Source organism: Typopeltis vanoorti, chromosome 19, assembly GCF_054136105.1.
Source record: "Typopeltis vanoorti isolate ZY-2024b chromosome 19, IOZ_Tvanoo_1.0, whole genome shotgun sequence".
NCBI lineage: Eukaryota > Metazoa > Arthropoda > Arachnida > Uropygi > Thelyphonidae > Typopeltis > Typopeltis vanoorti.
This window is the reverse complement of record NC_143567.1, coordinates 28,617,970-28,632,412: the sequence shown is the minus strand read 5'-3', so window position 1 is coordinate 28,632,412 and position 14,443 is coordinate 28,617,970. Positions and strand designations below refer to the sequence as shown.

The window sequence follows — 14,443 nt, the reverse complement described above, 5'->3', positions numbered from 1 at the left end:
CCTAATTCTGAAAATCAATCTGATCTCTTTGATGTCCATCTTTGAAGCCTAATTGGAAGAAAAATTTAATGCTTATGTTTTTTTTTATTCTTATGACCAAGCTAGAAAAGAAACTGAAATATTTGCTATAAGCAATGATCTAAAGTGAACTATTCAATTACCAACAAATATTTTACTCTATCCTCTTTTTTTTTTTTTTTTTTTTTGAGCCAGTTCTCCTTCTATGCACATTGTTCAGGGCCCTTCTTATATCAGCAATTCTATCAGAAGACAATCCAATATTTCATGTCTAGTGTAACATTCTTCTCTCAGCCACTCTCCAACCTTATGTCATTTGGCTTTGCAACAAAGGGAAGCTTTCGAGAACTTTTACTCTTCATTTCCACTCTCCAGCTCTGAAAACTTGCTCTGATTGAGTCACAGAAAGTATTAATGATAAAATCAGAGGCTTTCATTTTCCATTCAATTTTCAAATCAAAATGCCCATTGTAAGCAACAGTTTCCAAGATGTGTAATATAAAAAAAAAAAAAAAAACATATCACAAGTGGCTTAGGACACTAAACTTCAACTTCTCTGGTATGCATGCTTAGATTTTATTATCACTCATTGACATTTAAGGGGCCACTTAAGGATCAAAGCTAAACTGGAAGGAGACCTCCACATCACCTTTAAGGAATATGCAAAACTGACCAGGACTTCTCACCCAATGTACAATTTCACCTTCATGTGATGTGCCCTGGGTACTGAATGAATAGGGATGGGCTAGAAATTTGGACTTCTCAAACCAAACTGTATTCTCTCTTTGCTTAAACCACAAATATATATATATGATGGTACAACATGATGAGATTTCATGCCAGCTGGGGCATCGCCCAGTTAAAGAAAGATCCTGCTGTTTTTGTCAGGGGAACCAGAGAAAGCAGTGCAAAAGTAAAGTCAGCTACTGGAACAACTCAAGCTCAACATCTAGAAGAAGAACAAACCCAATGGCAGAAGAACTGAAGATAGACACCTCAATATAAGGAGTATTAATAGAAAGGAAACCGAGCTGGCAAAAGAACTGGAAATTTTCACATGGACATAACTGGCAGCACTGAAACAAAGAAGACAAAAACAGTTCGGATCTTACTAAATAATAAGTACATGATATTATATTTAGACAATAATGATCAAGGAAAGGAAGGAGTAGTGAAAGCATTCAACATCAAACATATAGATAAACTTCTTGATTGGAAAGCAGTTTTAAGTAGAGTTATGTGGGCGAACTTCAAAATGGGGAAATGGAGATTGAAATTTATTTGTATCTGTGGTCCCACAAAAGGTTCTACTATGGAAGAAGTGGAGGAATTTTTTGAGTCATCAAAAGCAGGCACCTGATGCAAAAAAACAGCAAAAGTAGCACTTGTTGGAGAGCTAAACTGCAGAGTAGAAAGTGAATCCCATCAGGCATATAGAATTGATTTGGGAATGTTTGGAGAAAAGAACAAGGCTAATAATGATGGTAAGTATCTGCTGGATTTCTGCTCAGGTTAGGGACTATTTACTAACACCACGTTCCAACATAAATATGTATAAAAGTTCACACAGAGAGAAGAAACAAGAAAAACCTCATTGACTATGTTATTGTTGATAATGATATCCTCATGCTGGTTCAGAATACAAGAGTGTATACAGAGGATATGAAACTGGAAGTGACCAATATTTAATTTTAAGCAGGATAAAAATAAATATCAAAGTGAAAAAATCAATATGCAAAAAAATTTTAAAAAGAATTAAAAGTTGAGCAGCTTTTATAGGTAAACTATAGACTCAACTATACAAATATTATTACTGACGAAAGAATGAAACAGTTCAAAAACAAGAACCATACCATGTAGTCTCAATGGCAAACTCTCAAGAAAATGTTGATTGATTCAGCTAAGGAGATGTGGTGAAATAGTCTGCAAGAATATGAAAAGAGTGCCATGGTAGACACAAGAAGGTTAAGCAGTCCTGGAAAAGAAGAAAGCATACCAAAAGTTACTAGCAAATAAGTCAGCAGATGCCCTAAAAGAATATAGAGAAAAATGAAAGAAAGTTAAGTGTAAAAGTAGCTAAACAAAAATCATGAATATTTATCTTCCAGATAAATATCAGGAAGATGGCAAAACGTTCTGAAGGCTGTTGAAAAAGCTCAGAAATGGAGAAAAGAGTACTGTAAAACAAATCAAAGATGATAAAGGTGGCATTAAAACTGAAGATAAGGATATCTTAGATGTATGGAGTAATTACTTTGAAATTTGTAAATTACTTTGAAAGACTGCTAAATGAAACAAACAGAACAGCAATAAAAATTTTAAGAGGAATGCAAACAGAAGTACATATCAATACTTGAGGTAAAAAAACAACATTAAAAACTTGAAATGTGGAAAGACAGTTGCAATAAATGATATTCGATCAGAAATGTGCATACATGGAGAGCTAAACTGCAGAGTAGGAAGTGGAGGAATTTTTTTGGTTGATACTCCTGATGACTCAAAACACAGTAATCACATATAAAAGTTTTGCAATGGGTACATTGCATAATTCAGAGAGCTTGGTCAGAATGTTGAATTCCAGATGATTGGAGACCTCTCATAGTTCTCATCTATAAAAAAAAAAGGGAATAAAACTATAAAACTAAATGAGAATTATGGAAGACTTTCTCTAATAGCATTCTTGAAAAGAATGCTGAAAAAATTGTGGAAGAGAAACTGGGAGAAGAACAATTGGGATTCAGGTCAATCAGAGGTTGTCAAAATCAGATTGTTACTTTATAAGAGACAGATGAAAAATTGTGGGAACATAACAAGGATCTGTATTTAAGTTCTATAGATCTGGAAAATCACATGACAAAGTTCTAAGAGAAAAACTTTTCACAATGCTACAGTTTTATATGGGATGAATGGAACATTATACAAAGCAATACAGAGTCAATGTTTAAGTTGTAAGTCAGCAGTTAGAAATGAAAGACACACAGAAAGATGGTTCGATGTAAAATCAAGTGTAAGACAAAGATGCATGTTATCTCCACTCTTATTCATCATCTATATGGATCACATTATGAAAGAAAGTGACACTAAACCAGCTATTAAAATTAAAGATTGGAAGCATTAAGCAGATAATGCTGAACACCAAAACATATCCAATGTTTTGGTGTTCAGCATCCAGGATTCTCTAACTAAACTGAATTACAGCAGCAACAAATTTGGCATGAAAATCAGCAATAAAAACAACAAAAATATGAAAATAGACGGGAATATAGAAAACTTCAACTGCATACCCAATGAACGAGCCTATAGAACGAGTAAAGTTGGTAAAGAAGAAGTCAGTGGAAAAAATTTATACGATAGAAATTAGACAAAACACAGTGTTCAAATCGGTGTAAGTTATGGATCTGAAAGTTGGGTTAGAAATAAAACACTTGATCAAAAATTAGGGACTAGAGATATGAGTTCTGAGAAAAATTAGGGAGTGAACAAATTAATTAATGGCAGAATAATATTGAAAATGAAGTCATTAGGAAGGAATTTGACATTGTTTACGTTCAAGAATGCATGAGAAGAGCTAATCGAAGTTGGTATGGTCACTTGAACCTAATGGGCAAGAAAAGGTTAGTAAAACAAGAGTTTGATGTTATGATCATAAGAAAAGACCCTGAGGAAGACCAAGGTCTAGGTGGATTGATTCAGTCAGGAGTGCCTTAGAAGAATGAAATGTTAGATACAACAATTCTTATTTTTAGAGAACACGTAAGACCACGGTAATAACTTTTTAATTAATAAGGTACAGATATTTCATACTAAAACTAATAGTACATCTTCAGTGTCACAAACAGTTATAGGAATGGAATACAAGTAACGAACATTCGGTGGATCACCTATTAAAATACAATTGTTGCTGTCTGCTAGGAAATGATAGAAAATAATAATTAATTAATATTTAAGATAATTGGTTTTTTATTGATTACATAAAATAAAAGTCTCCCAGATCTTCAAGAGAGAGAGAGAGAGACAATCATTTTGATTTAAATTCGGTTGGTGTAAAATAGCTTCATAACTTTCTTTAAAAAGGCGTTCATATTTGAACCTGCATCTATGGAAGAGAATAGCTTTATCCCACTGGATATTATGAGTAGTGTTAACACTGTGTTGTGCTAGACCATACTTCTGTTTGTTGTATTCAATATAATATTGATATTCTTTAATTCTTTTTTCCACAGAACGGCCAGTTTGTCCAAAATAAGAAACATCGCATTCACATGGTATTTGGTAAATGCCAGCCAAAGATAGAGATGACAGTTTATGCTTTGTAGAAGGCAATAAAGAGGAAATTTTGTTGATAGGAACATACGTGGGAATCAATTGGTACTGACTGAATTTAAATCGAAATGATTGTCTCTCTCTCTCGAAGATCTGGGAGACTTTTATTTTATGTAATCAATAAAAAACCAATTATCTTAAATATTAATTATTATTTTCTATAATTTTCTAGCAGTGGCGGCAACAAGTGTATTTTAATAGGTGATCCACCGATTGTTCGTTACTTGTATTCCATTCCTATAACTGTTTGTGTGACACTGAAGATGTACTATTAGTTTTAGTATGAAATAGCTGTACCTTATGAATTAAAATGTTATTACTGTGGTCTTACGTGTTCTTTTAATAATAATAAAGATACAACAATACTGGAGTGGTGACAATAATAGACTAATTTGGAGGAAAATTGTTGATAGGAGATTATTAATAATGTCAACTTAATCATGTAGTGCTGTCATAGTTGTATGATCGTAAATCAAGAGTACATATCAAGAAACTGAAGATGATAATGATATTTAGTGGAAAGAACATCTCACTAAATTTATTTCACTAATTAGATTATTATGCCAATATTTCATTTTGGTCACCAAGGAAACTTAATGGGCACATAGAAATACACTAAACATGGGCACACAGGTACATCAACCATTTTCCAGAACGATTCTGCCAGGAAGGCAAATGCAGACAGTGTGAAAGGTGGAATTTTGGTTAAGGTGAGACAACCGAATGTGTTAAGATTGGATGAAAAATCTGTGTAAAATCTCTTTTTATATAAGAACATAGAAAATAAATATCAAGAAGGTGGCAAAATATTCTGGAGGTTGTTGAAGAAGCTTAAGAATGGAGGAAAGAGTGCTGTAAAAGGAATTAGAGATGATAAAGGTGACATGAAAAGAGGAGAAAAAGATATCCTTGAAGTATGGAGTAATTACTTTGAAAAATTGCTAAATGAAACAAGCAGTGATGACAGCACAGTTGTAAAAAACACTGACCAGGCATGCAGTCAGTATCCATACTTGAAGCAGAAAAAGCCATCAAAAGCCTGAAATGTGGAAAGGCGGCAGGAGTAGATGATATTCAACCAGAAATGTTCAAGTATGGAGGTATAAAAGTCTGGCTCCATTGCATAGTTCAGAGGGACTCGACAGAGGGATGAATTCCAGATGATTGGAGTAGAGCTCTCATAGTACCCATATATAAAAAGGGTAATAAACTGAATGTGAGAATTACAGAGGTATTTCTCTACTGAGTGTTACTGATAAGATTTATGCAAGTATACTTGAGAAACAGTTGAGAAGGATTGTGGAAGAAAAGCTTGGTGAAGAACAAGCTAGATTCAGATTTTCATATATATCCATATCTCAGGATCAGATTTTCACTTTACGACAGATAGTTGAGAAATCATGGGAACATAACAAAGATCTATATTTAAGTTTTGTAGATCTGGAAAAGGCATATGACAAGGTGCCATGATAGAGAAACTATTCAAAATGCTACAGTTATATGGTGTCAGTGGGGTATTATATCAAGCAATACTTAATCTTTATTTCAGTTGTAAGTCAGCAGTTAGAACTGAAGGAAGTATAAGATGGTTTAATGTTAAATCTGGTGTCAGATAAGAATGTACATTATCCCCTCTGTTATTCATTATCTATATGGATCACATTATGAAAGAAAGTGGTATTAAACATGTCAAAATTGGAGATGTTAATGTCAGCTCTTTGCTTTATGCGGATGATGTTATACTTCTAAATAAATCTGCTACAAGTCTGCAAGATTCCCTGACTAAATTGAATAAATGTTGTAATAGATATGGTATGAAGGTCAGCAATAACAAGATAAAGACAATGAAAATAGGCAGAAACATTGAAAATATCAACTGCATTGTGAGAGAACCTATAGAACAAGTAAAACATTTCAACTACTTATGCACAATTTTTAGTGAAGATGGTAAATTAAATATGGAAATAGACAATAGAATTAACAAAACCAGTATGTTAGGAAGTCAACTGAATACATTTATATGGAATACGAGAGAAATTAATCAAAACACTAAATTAGCTGTGTACAAGACACTGTTCAAACCAATTTTAACTTATGGATCTGAGAGCTGAGTACAGAAGTAAAACACTTGACCCCAAAGACTAGAGACAGCAGATATGAGAGTCTTGAGAAAGATTAGAGGCATGAACAGATGGCATCAATGGCAATATCATATTAAAAATGAGGATATTAGGAAAGAACCTGGCATTGTCAGCATTCAGGAATGCATTAGCAGAGCTAATCTCAGGTGGTCACTTAAAGAGAATGCCAGAAGTATGGTGGTATAAAAGTCTTACAGTGGCTGCACTGCATAGTTCAGAAGGCCTAGACAGAGGGAAGAATTCCAGATGATTTCAGATTGGAGTAGAGCTCTCAGAGTACCCATATATAAAAAGGGTAATTAGACAATGTTAAACAGAACGGGAGAGGAAAGATTAGCAAAACAAGTGTTCTCTGCCAGGTTGGTAGGAAAAAGACCTAGAGGACGACCAAGACATAGGTGGATTGATATGGTAAAAAGTGCCTTAGAAGATAGAAATATAAGATCTTTTGAGGGTACATGGGAGGAATTTGATGACGAAAAATGTGTAAGAACATCATATTGAGATTTTCAGCAAGATTCCTTCACTATACCCAGAGAGTTGTGGTCAAGAATGAAGGATCCAACCTTTCACACTCAGTCTGTGGTTGCCTTTCTGTTGGTGTGTCTGATGCAGATGCTTTAGTGTATTTATTTTTGCCTATGAAGGCACCTTGATGACCAAGAAGCAACACTGGCATAATAATTAGATAAATAAATTTAGTGAGTTAATATCTTTAGATGAGTGTTTTCTCAACTAAACATCAACATGAGTGAAACTCCTACTTCATTCTTAGCCTTTAGTGAAGCCTGTAACAAATGTGAAACAATCATTAACAAATCTAAATCTGAGTTTGAAAGAGGTCAGTTTTGAAAGAACTAATGCAAAAGCATTTAGTTCTTTCAAAATTCACCTCTGCACATACAAACAGCAGTTGTGCCTACTCAGCCCTTGCAAATGGCAAGTGGTTTTTTAACTAATGTGTTTAAAACTTTTGGTTACTTAGCAGTTAATTTACTTCGACTTCCATTTTATTATGAATATATACAGGGTGGCCATAAATTAATGGGTGGCCACATATCCCGCTTTGGAGTATCTGTAGCTAAAACTAATGCACAGAATGAAACCAAATTTTATATTGAGACTTTTGAAGGCATAAGGAGATGATTTGAAAAAAAAAATTTAGTACCAAAAGTCGCCGATAGGGAAAATTTTGGGGCTGCCAGAGCCGAAAGTAAACACAGTAAACACAGGCAAAAAGGATTATGCAACTTTACTACAGCATCTTTTAAGTACAGCGCCTTTTATGCCAGTATTTCAGTAATGAGAAGGTTATCAGTCAGTTTTTTCCAACGGCATGGCCGCCTCGATCCCCAGACATCACTCCATGTGACTTTTGGCTGTGGGGGTATTTGAAATCGATTGTGTATGTTGGTGGCATTACCAACTTGCATGTCTTGAAAGAGAACATAAAACAGGCTGTTATGAACATCCAATCAGACTCCTTATGCTCAGCTGTAGAGCATGTCGCACACTGGATGCAATTTGTTGAACACCAGAAAAGGTCAGCACATTGAAAATCATGTATGTGGTCTAGGGGACCCTGATTCTGATGAATAAAACATTATCTTCTGTGAGTTCAATCACTACATTAATTTCCATCTCTCTCTCTCACAAGTTGTTGTTTTAGTTTAATTATTATTATTCTTATTATCATTGTAACACGCCACATATCCAGCTGGAATGAGTGATGCGGGTGTCACTTACACCGTCGAAATGTTATTATTCCATTTTATCTGCCTTTAATGTAATTATCCGCTTGTTTTCGGCTCAGCCAGCACCAAAATTTCGCCTATCAGCGACTTTTGGTACTAAATTTTTTTTTCAAATCATCTCCTCATGCCTTCAAAAGTCTCAATATAAAATCTGGTCTCATTCCGTTTATTGACTTTAGCTATAGATGCTTCCAAAGAGGGAAAGTTATTTTATGGACACCCTGTATATATATTCATAATAAAATATAGATTTTTTTTTTTTTGCATGAAATCTATGTTGAGTTATTGATAGTTAAATGAAACAAGATTAGTTCTTAGGTGTCTGAAATTTTCAAGTTTATATATAAAAGCAGGGAAAAAAGTTACTTACTCAAATATAAAGAAGAGAGCACAAGTGGTAACAATGAGCCCAATAGTGAAGTAAAACACTCCAGTCTGGTGAGCCATCATTATCCTCCCATTACAATAAAATTTATTTCTTCCAGGAAAGACCTCATATTTTCTCACGTGTGGCATTTTTTGCTCCTCTTCTAGCCTTGATGGTGACTCAGTTAACACCCGTGAATAGTCTAAACCTTTCAGTGGCTTTACCATGAGTTCATATAAAGTAATACTCAAAGTGATGATTTTTTAACTTTTGCTGCCAATATCACCATACTGCAGCCATACACAAGAACCAAGTATAGTCACATTGTTATTCCAAAACTGATGTCTAACAATCATAATGCAGACCTTTAAAATAGAGAGAAAGAACATTTATTATAAAAAGAGGGAAAATGTAAATATCTTAAAGAGAGATCAAATGATTAAAATAAACTGTGTCTTACTGTGCTGCATACTGAACCACTTGTTCAGACCAAGCATCATAATTGAAATCACATCTTGTACACCTATTCAGACCAAAAAAATCTACATTTATTCTCCAAACTTAACCCCTTTCCACCACTGATAAAGTAGCAAGAGCTATTCAAAGATAATGGAAAATGAAAATTTTGTTTAACTAAATCGTACTTACCAGGTGCGAAACTTAAGGATGTAAGTGAGAGTATTAGAGAACAAAAACAGAGGGTGAAAGAATTGATAGCTGTGGCGAGTACAAATAAATTGAAAGGAGATAAATTTTTTATGAGAGAGGACTTGAAAGTATTGTTAAAGGTAGCGAAAGAAAAGAGTGACAGAGTTAGAATGGTGTGTCTGTTTCTGTGGTATGACAGAGAAGAATTTAGAAGGAGGGCCATAATTGCAAATGACATTATGCACAGGTTATGCAGGTGGTGTGGAGTGGAATTCGTGGACGTGTATGAGTTTGATGGGCGAAAGGATTTATACAAAATGGATGGCCTGCATTTGAATGGATTTGGTGTGTGGAGACTAGAAAAAGTGTTGCTGAATGAAGTGAAAATGGATGTGCAGAACCAGGGAAACTAGAACTACCAAGGGGGGGGGGGAGTGGATATGCAGACATCAGTGAGACAGTTGAGTATAAAAATGTATATAATGTACCCGAGCCAGTAGTAAGAACAAAAAATGGGAATGGGATATTTAGAATAACGCATCAAGATAGCGGTGGGACAAAGGGACCACTGCATTTCATGTATACTAATGCCAGGAGTATTAGGAACAAGAAGGAAGAATTTTTGGCCTTGACTGGCTTTTCCTGACCACAGGTTATTGGCATTAGTGAAACATGGCTGACAGAAGATGATATAGTTAGTGGGATAGAATGTAGGTTATAGTGTGTTTAGGAGGGACAGAGAGAATAAAATGGGGGGAGGGTGTTATTGATGATAACTGATGAACTGCAGCCAAGGAAAATTGAAGTGGTATCGCAGGATAGTGAAAAGAGCTCATTTGACGCTATTTGGTGTGAGATTGAGACTGGCAGAACAAAATATACAGTTGGGTGCTGCTATAGACCAGGTGATGGAATAGATGGTGGAGATAGTATGCATAAACAAATTGATGAAATGAGTGGAAGAAGGGTAAGTAATTATTATGGGAGATTTCAACTATAACATTGATTGGAAGGAGGAGAGGACACATGTGAGGATGGAAATAGATTTTATTCAATTATTAAGAGATAACTATCTGAGACAGCATGAAATTGAACATACTAGGGGTGTGAGAGTGTTTGACCTGGTAATAGTATCTCAGAATTTGACTGTAATGAATATGACCATGTTGCCACCTATTGGTGAGAGTGATCATAAGGTCTTGACCTTATGATCAAGGAGGTGGCTAAAGGTGTGGAATTTTCGATTAAGACAGGGTATATGCGGAATTACTGTGCTGGCAAGTATGACAAGCTTAGGAGATTGCTTGGATCAGTGCCATGGCATGTACAACTGCAAGGGCTGGATGTCGACAGTGCATGGGAAGTGGTCAAGGAGCATTTACAGGAGGTTATAGCTGATTGTATACCTAGGGTCCGAATAGTAAAACAAGTAGGGGTTAAATGGATGAATAACACCATTAAGCTTGAGCTGCAAAAAAAGAAACAACTGTGGAGGGAATTTAAAGAAAGCGGTGACCTGCAGGCACACGAACGGTATAAAGTGCAGGCCAGAAGGGTAAGGAGTGTGGTAAAAAAAGCAAAAGCGGATTATGAAAGGAAACTAACTATGCAAGCTAAAGAGAATCCCAAACAGTTCTTTCAATATGCTGCAAGCAAGAAAAAAACTGTACACGGCAAAATGATTTTAAGAAATGACAATGGTAAGGAGGTCACTGAATCAGTCGATATAGTGGAGTTACTGAGCGAGCACTTTGCAAAAGTATATCATCCAGGTAGTGACATTGAAAAAAATGAAGGAACCATTAGTTTATACGGGAATTGTGATGAATGAAGTGGAGGTGAATAGTCTATTACAGAACAATAATGTGAATACATCTGTGGGATTGGATGGTATACCGACACAGGTCTTGCGTGAAGCGGCTAAGGAATTATCAGTGCTCTTGACCATGTTGTTTAATCTGAGTCTCGGGTCTGGTTTAGTCCCAAAGGTGTGGAAAGAGGGGAAAATAGTTTCACTGCATAAAGGAGGATCCAAGACTACGGTTGCAAATTACTGACCGATCAGCATATCAGGAGTCGTTGTCAAGTTTTTGGAGAAAGTAGTCAAGGGAAAAATACAGGAATGGATTGATGAAAATGAGATACTGTACCGGGGACAGCATGGCTTTGTGAAGGGTAGCTCATGCCTCAGTAACTTGCTCATGTTTTATAACAAGGTGACGGCTGAACTGGATAAGGGTAATGGGTTTACAGTGATACTGCTGGACCTGGCAAAGGCATTTGACAGGATACCACATGGAATTCTAATCCATAAACTACAACATATGGGAATGGATATAGGGTTGGTGAGATGGATAGGTGGGTGGTTGATGGAGAGATGTCAAAGAGTAGTTTATTCAGAAGTAGAGTCCAAAAGACGGCCTGTGACCAGTGGTGTGCCAAAGGGTTCTGTTCTTGGACCACTGCTATTTAATCTGTTCATTAATGATATAGGGAAGGATCTAAGAGGAACAGTTCATTTGTTCACTGATGATGCAAAGTTGGGTAGGGCGATAGTGAATGCAGAAGATGTCAAAATCTTGCAGGATGACTTGGATAGATTGGAGTTCTGGACTAAGGAGAATGGATGTCAATTTAATGTGACAAAATGTAAGGTTATGCATTTTGGGGTGAAAAGATTAGCAGCAGTATACCACATTGGTGGAACTGTACTCTAAGAGATTGATGAGGGAGTGTTGGTGGATAGGGAGATGAAGTTTAGGGGGCACATTGCAAAAGTAGCTAACTCAGCTCATCGACTCACTTGGTTGTTGAAAACTACCTTGATGAGCAGAGACAAGCAAGTTATTGTACCTCTGTACCAAGCCTTGATAAGACCTCATCTTGACTACTGTTTCCAGATTTGGTCATCTAGGTTCCTTCTTGATGGGGAGGAGGTGGAGAGGATCCAGAGGCGAGTGACTAAGATGATAGCGGGTCTATGGAATGAACCATATGAGAACAAGTTGAAGATTTGTGGGTTGTAGAAATTGGTTGATAGGCAGAAGAGGGGAGATATGATTGATACATTCAAATTGCTAAAAGGTTTCTATAGGATTAATTCAGAGGATATTTTTGAGATCAGGACTGGTGGTGGGAGAACTAACCACACTCTTGCCCAGCTTCCATAGGGGACACCTATGGAAGCTGGGCAAGAGTGTGGTTAGCAGGAGTGTTAGAGCTTTGTTCTTTGCTTTTAGAGTGGTAAATGAGTGGAATAAGCTGCCAGAGTCTGTTGTGGGTGCTATGACGGTGAGTGAGTTCAAGGCAAGGTATGATAGATACTGTGAGAATGTCGTATAGTTGTGTGGACATGATGTTTAGGGCCTCCCTGGAGTCACCCGTAATAATAATAATATATTCCAACCTTTTTTCAATTCAAACCAAAAAAATCCCTTCTTATCAGTTAGATCATTCCAGCATCAAAAGGATAAAGATAACTTGCTTGTGCATTTTATTTATTGATTATTTTTTAATTTTATTAATTTATTTTTAATATTATTGACATTATGTTTACTATGTATCTATGCTAAGGACATAATGCATGTAGCATCGTATGAGCTTAACACAGGAATTAGGATACGTGGTAGATTGATTAATAATCTGAAGTACACTCATGATACAGTACTCCTTTGTAATGACAAGGAAATATATACAGGGAAGCTCCTGAGAAACAAGTGTACTTTAATGAAGAGAGAATTGAGAAAATCAGCAAGTTCAAGTACCTGGTATTCATTATTAATGTGAAGAACTGCTGAGTACCTGGTATTCATTATTAATGTATTCATATTAATGTGAAGAACTGTTCAAGTACCTGGTATTCATTATTAATGTGAAAAAGATTAGGAATGGCTAAGACAACAGTCAGAAATTCTTCTAAAATATGGAAGGATGGATCTATCTCCACAGGAACAAAGCTGAGGATTCTGGATGAAGTTGTTTTTCAAACAGCGGCAAGATTTATATTAGCATACTTGCGAAGTAGCTAAGAAAAACTTTATAAGAAGGATTATCAGGATCAAATTTTCATTCTGAAACAAGTAATTGATAAATCATGGCAACATAACAAGGTTCTGTATTTAAATTTTGTGGATCAAGAAAAGGTGCATAAGATAAGCTCTTCAAACATGACTATAAGGTGACATTGAGCAATACAGTCTATATATAAGTTGTAAGTCAGCAATCAGAATTGAAAGAAGCACAGGAAAATGGTTTAATGTAAAATTAGTGTAAAAGAAGGATGCACACTATCTCCACTATTCATCATATACAGGGAAATCAAAATTAAATTATTCCTGTTTAAGGCCTTGTAGAGTGCCATCCAGTGATCCAACAAATGTTGCGAAACTTAGCAGAAATACAGTGTACATCATGTGGAAGTGATAGCTGAGAAAAAAAAAAAAAGTAATTCCAACATTCAGTACCAGGGGGGTGTTCACCTGATCTGGTCCCCAGGAATTCTGGATCTTGGAACTTCTCAAAGAAAGGATTTATCAGCATCATTCTGATAACTTGTCAGCGATGAAAGACAGCATAATGTAGCATGTAAATACCAAATGCATGGGATTTGCATATCATGCAATTCAGCAGGCACCAGGAAGGTTTAAAAAGATAGATACAGGATTTTTCTCTTCATTTTGATTGTTAATACTGTCCACGGTAATGGCACTAACCTCGCCACAACATGCTTTGCTCGTGAAGCTGTTGCTGCACTCCACGAATTTTGTCACCTGAACAAATGTCGATGAGGTCAACTATTTCCATTTGCTTTGCGACAAATGATTAGCCATTCTGAAGAAATGGGATCACTGGGCATTAGAACTAGCAGAGATTACAAGCCAATCAATTCACAACAAGTGAATGAAGTTGCTACTGTTGTGGGGTATGCCATGAATAACAGTTGGTTCCTGCAGTGCATGTGCTGTATCAACACACATGGATGTATCAATACATGCAGTATCAAGACATATTGTACCATTCTTACACAACTGTTTGGAAAATTCTATGGAAGATTCTGCATTTCTACCCACTCAAGATAATCCTGACAAAGGAATTGCACCTACAACACAGTGTGACCATGGATGATTTTGTGGGGAGAGATGAAGCTCACTTTCACCTGAATGGAGCTGTGAATACCCACAACTGCTGGGTAT

At 36.0% G+C, this 14,443-nt stretch overlaps 1 protein-coding gene across 6 annotated transcripts in view; it reads right to left on the bottom strand.

The window, feature by feature from the left end:
* The window catches only part of LOC150095948 (palmitoyltransferase ZDHHC14-like), a 291,158-nt gene that overhangs the window by 193,589 nt on the left and 83,126 nt on the right, over positions 1 to 14,443 (bottom strand). For all 6 annotated transcript variants that reach the window (XM_090408860.1, XM_090408859.1, XM_090408861.1 and 3 more), the window contains one exon: positions 8,607 to 8,968. In XM_090408860.1, coding sequence (XP_090264986.1) covers positions 8,607 to 8,830 — 224 coding nt within the window. In that variant the 5' untranslated portion in view covers positions 8,831 to 8,968. The remainder of the gene's footprint in view (positions 1 to 8,606; positions 8,969 to 14,443) is intronic.